The following is a 10,897-nucleotide window of genomic DNA, read 5'->3' as shown; positions in this document are numbered from 1 at the left end:
TCCAAGTCCTCCTGCCCGCTTCAAAAACGCACTTGCAGTTTTGGCCCACCCCACATCCGTTTTGTAGAGAAGTCTCTGCACCGCTTGAATCCTAAAGGCCCGGATCCGACTCCTCACATCCACCAAGCCTTGACCGCCCTCTTGAACTGGTAAGTAAAGTGCAGCTGCACGGATCCAGTGCTGTCCACTCCAGAAAAAATTAACAAATGTCCTTTGTATCATAGAAATAAGTTCTTCAGGAGGCTCCATAGTTATAGTCCTGTGCCACAACATCGACGCAGCGAGATTATTGACAACCAAAACTCTCCCCCTATAGGACAATTGAGGCAATAGCCATTTCCATTTCGACAATTTAGCAGACACCTTCTCCAGCAGACCCTCCCAATTTTTCTTTTGAAATTGGTCATTCCCCAAAAAAACTCCTAGTGTTTTCAATCCGTCCTGTCTCCACTGTAACCCACCCGGGAGTTGAGGAAACACAATTCTTAGATTTCATGTGACGTCACACAGTGGCGCGGCCGCCATTTGTAGGACCGAATCGCAAATGCCAACATGCCGTCTATCTGCTGTGCTGTAAGCTGTGACAACAGCAAATCACAAAGAAATGATAAGAAACTAAAATTTTACAATATTCCCAAAAACCCTGAACGTCGTCAGAAATGGATTTCTGCTATCAAGAGGGATCACTGGACACCTACAGAACACTCCAGACTCTGCAGTGAGCACTTTATTTCAGGTAAGGAATGTATGGCTAAGCTAAGCGTTTGCAACATGGTTTGCAAACGTTAACTGTTGTAACATTAGCACCAGTTCCTTACCAATCAGCCTTTGCAGAAAAATTCAATTAGGTAATGTGTAGCTGGCTTACATTTCCAGACAAAATAGCTTAGGTCATCTGTGTCTCTGCTAACGTTATGTTAACGTTAACTTTATCCACTTTTAGACTAACTAATTCGGTAAAAAATTAACTAAGGCATGAGTAAATAGTTATTTCATCACATATAAAGCATTAATAGTCATTAATAGTTATAAAAAAACTATTTATAAATACAGCTATAAATGCTTTATTCTTCTAAGCATATCTATAATGTCTTTAATAATTGTATTTATATACTTTATTAATGATCAATTTATCATTTCTAAATGAAGTATTGCATTATATATAAACCAGTTATTTAAGAGTTGTCAATGGAGTTGTCTAAGATTACTTAAAAAAAGTATTTAAATCCACATTCATACATCGTATTATTGAGACATACAGTAATACTTAGTGTGTTCATAAAATCTACCTGAATTTACTCCATTTACTTAAACTTTCTAAGTGATCTTATGAATCACTGACAACTCTTAAATAACTGGTTTGTAAATAATCCTATACTTCATTTAGAAATGATAAATTGATCATTAACAAAGAATGAAAATACTATTATTAAACATTATAGATATGCTTATAAATCAAGGAAAAAGCATTTATAGCCGTATTTATAAACTATTTTTTGTCTATTAATGCTTAATGAATTAACTGTTTACTCATGCTTAACTAATGAATAATAGCGTGCAGTTATTATAAAGTGTTACCACTAATTTTGAGTAGGTAATGTTAATTGGTCTCTCATTATACCACTGCAGGCACGAAAAGTGATAATCCTCTGAACCCCAATTATGTGCCAAGTCTGTTTGCCTACCTGTCACCTGAGGAACGACAAAGAAAAATCAATTGCTACAAGAAATTTGAGCAAACACAAGCTGTCAAAAGGAAGAGAAGTTGTACCAGTGATGTGTCAATGTTACCCCATGGTAAATATACTGGCAATGAGATGGACCACAGTGACAGCTTTCCTGAGTGCGGGCAGAGTGGGGAACACAGCTACTGTAAAGACCCTATCCATACTGAGAGCAGTGTAGCATGCTCTGATGAAGCCTGTCGAGAAACTGTGAAGAAACTGACGGAAGAGTGTACCAGACTGAGGGCAGAGGTCTATCAGCTTAGGGACAGGGTAAGCAAGTTATCTTTCCAGCAGGAGGTGTTCAAAGACAATGATGAGATGGTCCAGGACTTAACTGGACTTCCATCCTATTCCAAGATGATGGTCGTCTTCACCTTCTTGTCAGGATTCCTAAAGGGGGGACCTGGGCTGACCCCTTTTCACTGCTTTTTAATGACTCTAATGAGAATGAGATTGGATTTACCACTCCACTTCTTTACATATATATTTCATGTGTCAAAGCCTACTGTAAGCCGAATTTTTAACAGTACATTAAATGTCATGAACAGTAGGTTGTCTTCTTCATTCATAGTGTGGCCCAGTAAGGAGCAAATTCAAATCAGTTTACCCATGTGTTTCAAAAACAGCATATACAGAAATTGTACTTCCATAATAGATTGTTTTGAAATTTTCATTGAGAAGCCTAAGAACATGAAAGCCCGAGCCCAAACATATTCACAGTACAAGCATCATAATACTGTTAAATATTTGATCTCAATAACACCACAGGGAGTCATATAATTTGTGTCTACTGGTTGGGGGGGGGGCGAACAAGTGATAAGCACCTCACTGAAAACTGCGGCTACCTGGAAAACCTGTCACCTGGTGATGTCGTCTTGGCAGATCGAGGGTTTACCATAGGAGATGCTGTGAGCTTGTACAGTGCTCATCTCAAATTACCAGCCTTCACTAAAGGGAAACAGCAACTGCACCCAAGTGAACTTGAAAGTACAAGGGGACTAGCAGCTGTTCGGATCCATGTGGAACGCGTCATTGGTCTTGTGAGGAACAAGTACACAATCTTGCAAAGCACAATACCCATCTCTCTTTGCCAGACTACAACTCCAGGAGAACTTACATCTTTGGACAAGATGGTCAGAGTCTGCTGTGCTTTGTGTAACATTTGCCCATCTGTTGTGCCCTCAGAATAGAGACTAAGAAACATTGTGTTCCCAGTGTAACACATAACTATATGAACTGATGTTTGTTTTTATACAAGTCTGTTTTATTTTTGCAATAAAAAGGTGACAGTAAAATTCTGTGTTCTCATTCTGTTTATTGTTAATCATTCATAATAATCAAATAATTCATACAAAATCCCATATACATTATAAACCACATGAGTAATCTACTGTGCAAATATTTATTCTTACCAGAAACCCTGTGCCTGGCTCACAAATAGTAACTTAACTGAATGTTATAAGTTATTGAAAAGGCATTTTAAACTACTGATTGTAAACTAACACTTAATGAAGTTAAGTTTCATGGAGGTTATTTTGAAAGGACACTCATGTAACTAAGGGGAGAAGAATAATAAAAAAACTAAGCCAATACTACATGTTTTCTTCTGCACTCCACACATTTCCATGTCTTTGGTACCCTGCTCAATTTAAGGCAAGACTTGTGAAAGTGCTTCCGCTTACACTGTCCAGATGTGCAGGTGATGTCATCTGTGTCACGAGGTTTACCACAGTAGCACCCCATTTCAGATGGCTGTTCAGTGGTTGTAGTGTTTGGGTGAGTATGGCGTGGAGCTGTATACCATTTTCCCAGCAGCTCTGGTAGTACTCCAGTCTTGATGAATTCAACCACTTTGAGGTAGGCATTGTGGAAGAAAACAGGATCATACATGATCCGCTGAATGAAAAACTCCTGTGGTGTCCATACAATAAAATCACAGTAGCTCACCGTGGAAACATGCATCTGAGCTTGCACTTGATACATGAACTTGTGGTCAGTCTTAAGTGCCATTGTCCCATCCTCCCCTATGCCCAGACAGAATGATGAATCTCTGCAGCTTTCGTTGAGTGAACGGTCCCTGCTGTTGAATGGACATTTTATCTCCAGTACGCCTTCACCATGACAAGTGCATGTTACCTGGCCGTCGGGTGTTGCTCCTATCCAGGGTAGGTCTGGATTGATGACGAATCCTGATGCTTTAAACTGGAATGTATACAAAGTATATAGATAAACTGTAAATAAATATTGATGGGCTGTACATATATTAATTACTTGTTGATAGACCTGAAAGTCTCCGTGCTGATCTTGCATCATAGATATATAGTTTGCCCTTGCTCTTTCCTCATTCACTTGACCCCATCTGACAAAAATGTAAATACAAACTGTTTATTAAAATGTATTTGTTAGAATGACATTTACTGCCTATCTACCTAACATTTACCCTAAGGTGTTGCACTCTGACCGCAAAAATGTCATAAATACCCTTATGCTTATAATTTGCTTGTAAACTGCTTCTCCTCATTTACTTGTATTGAATGGCTAAACAGGTTACATCATGGTAAGTAACTACATGTACCAAACCTTCACCATGTTTAATTGTGCTTTGTTCTATTTACCTTGTTGCCTCAGTGGAAAACTGAGAAGAGCGTGGATAGCAAATTCTTTTGATCAAGGATACCGCTCTGTTTGCCTTGGCTGCCTCATAGAATACTGACCCTGTGACTCTTCCTGCCCTCTGATCAAACCATACCTTACTTTTACTTTGCTCCCTGGTCTCCTCCTCAACTACCAAACACTGGAGAAAGGTTTGTTAGTTAATTAGTTAATTATCTAGATTGTTGTGAATTATAACTGCACAGGTAGAAATATTAGTAGTAATTAGTTGATAATATTTTTATACTTACCTGTTGCTGTGTCACTTGTAGGTTATCAAATACCTTGGCACTCTCAACCAGTAGCATGGGCAAGTCCATCTCTAGCCAGGTGCTTGAATATATGGCTGACAAAGGAGTGGGCAAGTCCAGCTGCATCACTTTTGGCGTGTACCTGCATTGGTGGAAGATGTATTCAGATATTTGACCTAAAGTGATAGTTCACCCAAAAATTCTGTCATCATTTACTCACCCTCAAGTTATATCAAATACAGGTTTGGAACAACTTGAGGGTGAGTACATGATGACAGAATTTTCATATTTGAGTGAACTACCCTTTAAAAAAACAATTCCATAGAGTAATATATGTATACACAGATCATATGCCTGATGTCATTGGATGCAATTAGTTACATTTCACCACTGTGTACCTGTGGGAGTGGCCTTCAATGACAGAAAGGATGGCACTTTTCTTTGGCTTAGACTCTTGCATTTCACTGTGATGAAGCATCTCAAAAAACATCCTGCACTCTTCATCTGATGGTGTAATGTAAGGAAAAACAGGGCCTTGAACATGACGGGGCTCTTGTTTATGACAGAAACTGATGTTACGGATCTCTGCATATTGGACACCTCGGACAGACTCCATACTTGGCTGGGCCCATGCACAGGGCTTCTGAGTGCAAGCCTGCCCATTCTTGACATCAACAGCAGCCAAAACACAATACATTAGAGCTGCTGCATGAGAGCATACCTCTCCTAAACCGGCCTTACAGGTGCAATGAGCCATGAGAACTGTCCCATCTTCCTGTACTGTTATCCAGGGGTGTGTTGGTGTTACATTGAGGCTTTGTGAATGCTTCACCTGGAAATTTAAATAAAAGTAAAATTAGCAAATTACAGGTTAGCTTGCAAAATTAAAACATGTAGTTTACAATTGGAACACGTATAACGTCATTCTAGACAGCTATCTATATTTACATTAGTAACCTTAGTTATACATATGGCTGAATACATATTCAGCACATGCTGTGCTCACTGTTTCTGCCTTACATTAGTAGACAATTAGTGATTTGTCTACATTTCTGAAATGCATAACTTGGACAGTCTAAATTGTAATGTACATATGCATTTTCTGTAAAGATGCTTTGAAACAATATTGTGAGTGCTTTAAAAATAAATGAGCTTGTCGGACATGGCGGGTCTTTGCGAGCGGTCAATTTATTTCAACTATGCTTTTATGTTCAGCGAGTAATTAAAAGAGTGCCACTTACCCTTCCTGTTATCAAGAACATTTTCTTCATCTCCAGATGATAGATTCTGGGATCATTAACCCATCCTGAGGTGAAGTAGCGGTAGGCTTCAGTGCTTTTAAATGCCTTGAGAGCTTCTCCGGTGAATGGAGAGGGATTGTGGACGAGGTAGATGTAAATATCAGCAAACGTCAAATTTGGCAAGTTTTTACTAGACTTAACTGGAGTCAGCAGTTCGTTTGACAGTAAATAAGGATCTAATCCTAAAGTATCAATTTTATTTAAATACCGTTGTTTTTCATCTGTATTGAGGTGTGCTATTTTAGTGTGCGACATCTTTCCGATCACTACGCAAAGGTCCTAAAGATGGCGCCCACAACAAAAAAGTCACGTGACTGAAACCCATGAATACCTTCACACCTACCAATAATATACCCTTCACTTTTAGACCAATTAACTCTAGCAGAAGAGGCCTTTTCATATATTTCAATAGTTTGATTTAAGGTTGTAATATCCTTTTGACTTGTGATAAAAACACTAATGTCATCTGCATACGCAGATAAAAATAATTTAAAATTATCATTAGTTAGGAGTTAGGAATTACAAATCCTTCAAGATTCCTCCTCAATCTGCACAACAAAGGTTCAATAACCAAACTGTATAATTGCCCGGAAAGTGGACATCCTTGTCTAATGCCTCTCGACACAGATATTGGTTCACTTAGCCCACCACCTACTTTCACCATAACAGAAACATTACAATACAACAACCGAATATAGGATATAAAACTGTCACCAAACCCAAAATACTTTAACACATTAAAAAGATATTGATGGTCAACCCGATCAAAAGCTTTCTCTTGATCTAATGAGAGAATTCCAAGATCAACATGATAAAAATTATTGATATTAATTATATCCCGTAATAAAAAAAGATTATCGATTATAGATCTTTCAGCTATACAATACGTTTGATCATTATGAACCAACAAATCTAAACAATGTTTAAGTCTATTTGATAAACATTTGGAAAATATTTTGTAATCAGAACATTATAAAGATACTGGTCTCCAATTTTTGAGAAGTCCCAAGTCCCCTTTCTTTGGAAGCAGCAACAAGACTGCTCTACGACAACTTATGGGAAGGGTTTCACTTCTAATGCAGTCCAGCAACACTTCATAAAAATCTTGTCCAATTATTTCCCAGAACTGTTGATAAAAGTCTATAGGTAGTCCATCAATTCCAGGAGAACGGCCAATATGCAACTGACGCATTGCTTCTGTAAGTTCTTTAAAAGTGATCAAATTGTCCAGAGCCTTTTTCTGTTCATCCCCAAGCTGAGGTAATTCCTTAAGCAAATCATGAACACTTTCAGTATCACAGCTCTCAGCACTGTATAATTGTTTATAAAAATCTCTTGATAACTTTCTCATTTCAAATGGATTTGATGTTACTGATCCATCCAGACGGCGAAGATGACACATCTGTTTTTGATTAGTATATTTTTTTCAAGATTAAAAAAGAAAGCACTTGGAGCATCCATGTCTTTGATAGTGCAAAATCTTGCCCGTATCAGTGCTCCTTTGGCCTGCTCTTGTAGAAAATAATTCAGTTCTTGTTTTTTCTTTTTCAAACCATCACAATGTACACCTTCATTATTAGTTACAAGATTTTTCTCCAACAACTCAATGTCCTTTTGTAGAGTTTTTACTGTTTTTTTGACAAACGTTGATGTATGAAAAGCATAATTCTGACAAAATAATCTTATATTCGCCTTTCCCACATCCCACCATTGACAAAGATTCTCAAACAAAAGCTTCTTCAACTTCCATTCACTCCAAAACACTTTAAAACTCTCACAGAAAAAAGCATCATGTAATAATTTAACATTCAAATGCCAGTAATAATTAGATCTTAATGTCTTCTTTACATTTAAGACCAACGTGATCATATGGTGGTCTGAAAACCCGCTTGGAAAAATACAAGCATCAATTACTCTATTATTCCACATTTCTGTCATATAAAACCTATCCAATCTTGCACCCCAACATCTATTGTCACACACTTTCAACCACGTATACTGCTTCACACCAATATTTCTTGTTCTCCATACATCTGTTAATTGAAACTCATGCATAACTTTTAACAGTGTGCTACTTGATTGACTATGAGGCTCTTCCCCATTTCTATCCACTGTAAAATCTGTTGTGCAATTCCAGTCCCCTCCAATTACAAGACACACACTATCATCATACTTCTGGATGGCATTTCTTAATTTCAAAAAAATATCTTGTCGTTCAGGACCACTATTGGGGGCATAGACATTAACAAACACAAACATATTTCCCTCATACTCAATTTCTATTAGCAATACTCTACCTTCAACAATCTGTTGCACATTTAAAATGTTAACATTCATGTTTGCAGAAAATAAAATAGCCACTCCTGCACTATTAAATGTCCCATGGCTCAAAACAAACTTGCCTTCCCACCACATACCCCATTCAATTTCATTATCCTTATTTGTATGTGTTTCTTGTAAAAAAGAGACATTAACCTTTTTAATTTTAAGAAATTCTGAAACCAGTGCTAATTTACCCCTGTCCCTTCCCCCATTAATATTTAGAGAACACACCCTCAAACTATCCATGTAAGAAAAGAAATATAGAGTGGGGAGAGACAGAAAAAAACAGCAAAGTGTAAAAGCCACCACGTGAGATTTATTCATCTTGATGTCTTTGAGAAACAAATTTATCTTTTCGCAGTTTTGTTACCATCTTCTTCAGTCTATATCTTTTCTTCTTATCCAAAGACTCATAGCTAACCGTTCTATGCAACAACAACACTGTCGCAATAAATTTCTCGGAATCCGGAAAAAAATCTGTCACATCAACAGTCTTACCAAATGTCGACTCTAGGAAATCATTTATCTCTTGTAAAGTGTACACCTCTCCTACTATCTGTGAGCCCATATCAGAAAACTCGGAAAGCGTATCATCCTCTTTTATCTCTGTATCACAACTTTCCTCATCCCTTGATGCATCAACATTAGCACTGGCCACTTCACCATAAATCAGGTCACTCGAATCATCGTTCATTTCGCAATTTTCACTTGATTCTGTTTCAGCAACCACTTTCTCATTTTGACCGTTATCAGTAACGCTTTCAGCCTGTTCAACAACTCGAGCATCACGCACATCCTCCACAACTCGCGGCAGCGCGTCCTCTGAGGCCCTCGTCATCACCGCAGCACTCGACCCGGCGCTCACCACACTAGTCCCGGGGCTCTCCCCACTAGTACCGGCACTCACCACACAGTACCCGGGGCTCTCCCCACTAGTCCCGGGGCTCGCCCCACTAGTCCCGCTACTCCCAGCTTTGTGTGGGCATGCTAGTCTCTTATGACCAACATCCCCACACTCAAAGCATTTCATGCTTCCCGTGTTAGCATAAATCATATATGCCTTTCCTTCGTACAACACTCTAAAAGACACATCTAAATTTGGTTCATTCAAAAACATGAACACCTGTCTTCTGAAAGACATTACATGTTTTAACGCTTCATTTTTACAGCCGAGTGGAAGCGTTTTTATCGCGCTAGCAAATTTTCCGTAACGTGAAAGCCCTCGCTCAATTTCATCATTCGGAATAAATGGAGGTACGTTAGATACAGTTACCTTAGTAGTTGGCGCAACAAGCGGCGAAACAACAACAAACTCTCCACTTACCACAATTCCATTAGTTATCAGGCGGCTAACTTGAACCTCTTCCTTCACAAAAACGACCACAGCTTTATTCATGCGTGAAGCCGATGCAATATTCCCATGCCCGATCTCCTCTCCAACAGCCATTAGCACATCCTCCACAGTCACACCGGTCACAGGAACACACCTGACGCCATGACGAAGGGAAACAGGTGGCGCTACCCCTACGAAGAGGGACGCCATCCTGATCCCAAACAAAACTCCACAAGTACCTCACACAAATGTTTTTTTTTTATTTTTTTTATTTTATTTTTTTATTACATTATAGAAACCGAAAAAAAGAAATCAAAGTTATAGTATTAGACAGAAAAAGCCCAATAAGTCACCCTCTCCACGTGGGAACCCTCAGATGCCCAAACCTCTCCTCAGAGAGAGAGAGAGAGAGAGAGAGAGAGAGAGAGAGAGAGAGAGAGAGAGAGAGAGAGAGAGAGAGAGAGAGAGAGAGAGAGACAACAGCAAGTGATGAGAGAGAGAGACAACAGCAAGTGAAGAGAGAGAGAGAGACAACAGCAAGTGATGAGAGAGAGAGACAAAAGCAAGTGATGAGAGAGAGACAACAGCAAGTGATGAGAGAGAGAGAGAGAGAGAGACAACAGCAAGTGATGAGAGAGAGAGAGAGACAACAGCAAGTGATGAGAGAGAGAGACAACAGCAAGTGATGAGAGAGAGACAACAGCAAGTGAAGAGAGAGAGAGAGACAACAGCAAGTGATGAGAGAGAGACAACAGCAAATGATGAGAGAGAGAGAGACAACAGCAAGTGAAGAGAGAGAGAGACAACAGCAAGTGAGGAGAGAGAGACAACAGCAAGTGATGAGAGAGAGAGACAACAGCAAGTGATGAGAGAGAGACAACAGCAAGTGATGAGAGAGAGAGACAACAGCAAGTGAAGAGAGAGAGAGACAACAGCAAGTGATGAGAGAGAGACAACAGCAAGTGATGAGAGAGAGAGAGAGAGAGACAACAGCAAGTGATGAGAGAGAGAGAGAGACAACAGCAAGTGATGAGAGAGAGACAACAGCAAGTGATGAGAGAGAGAGAGAGAGAACAGCAAGTGATGAGAGAGAGACAACAGCAAGTGATGAGAGAGAGACAACAGCAAGTGATGAGAGAGAGACAACAGCAAGTGATGAGAGAGAGAGACAACAGCAACAGCAAGTGATGAGAGAGAGAGACAACAGCAAGTGATGAGAGAGAGACAACAGCAACAGCAAGTGATGAGAGAGAGAGACAACAGCAACAGCAAGTGATGAGAGAGAGACAACAGCAAGTGATGAGAGAGAGA

The 10,897-nt window shown here is 39.3% G+C and overlaps 1 protein-coding gene across 1 annotated transcript; it reads right to left on the bottom strand.

The window, feature by feature from the left end:
- Positions 1-3,308: 3,308 nt before the first annotated feature.
- Positions 3,309-5,387, bottom strand: LOC143729019 (uncharacterized). The gene is made up of 5 exons (XM_077220002.1): positions 5,029-5,387; positions 4,631-4,772; positions 4,343-4,521; positions 4,011-4,086; positions 3,309-3,929 (listed from the first exon to the last, which is right to left on the bottom strand). Exons 1-5 carry the CDS (start codon positions 5,385-5,387, stop codon positions 3,309-3,311), a joined length of 1,377 nt encoding a protein of 458 aa, XP_077076117.1.
- Between the last annotated feature and the right edge of the window lie 5,510 nt (positions 5,388-10,897).

The sequence above is a fragment of the Siphateles boraxobius genome, unplaced genomic scaffold (genome assembly GCF_051911475.1).
Source record: "Siphateles boraxobius isolate OS27281-9 unplaced genomic scaffold, OSU_SipBor_1 8, whole genome shotgun sequence".
NCBI lineage: Eukaryota > Metazoa > Chordata > Actinopteri > Cypriniformes > Leuciscidae > Siphateles > Siphateles boraxobius.
This window is presented reverse-complemented; position numbering and strand designations above follow the sequence as displayed.

What these genes read in the sequence shown, in the direction of transcription:
- LOC143729019 (XM_077220002.1), bottom strand. Translation starts at nt 5,387, where the DNA reads ATGGCTCATTGCACCTGTAAGGCCGGTTTAGGAGAGGTATGCTCTCAT. An exon ending in TACAAGTGACACAGCAACAG is followed by an intron (nt 4,522 to 4,630) that starts GTAAGTATAAAA and finishes ACCTTTCTCCAG; the next exon opens with TGTTTGGTAGTTGAGGAGGA. An exon ending in ATCAGCACGGAGACTTTCAG is followed by an intron (nt 3,930 to 4,010) that starts GTCTATCAACAA and finishes TATACATTCCAG; the next exon opens with TTTAAAGCATCAGGATTCGT.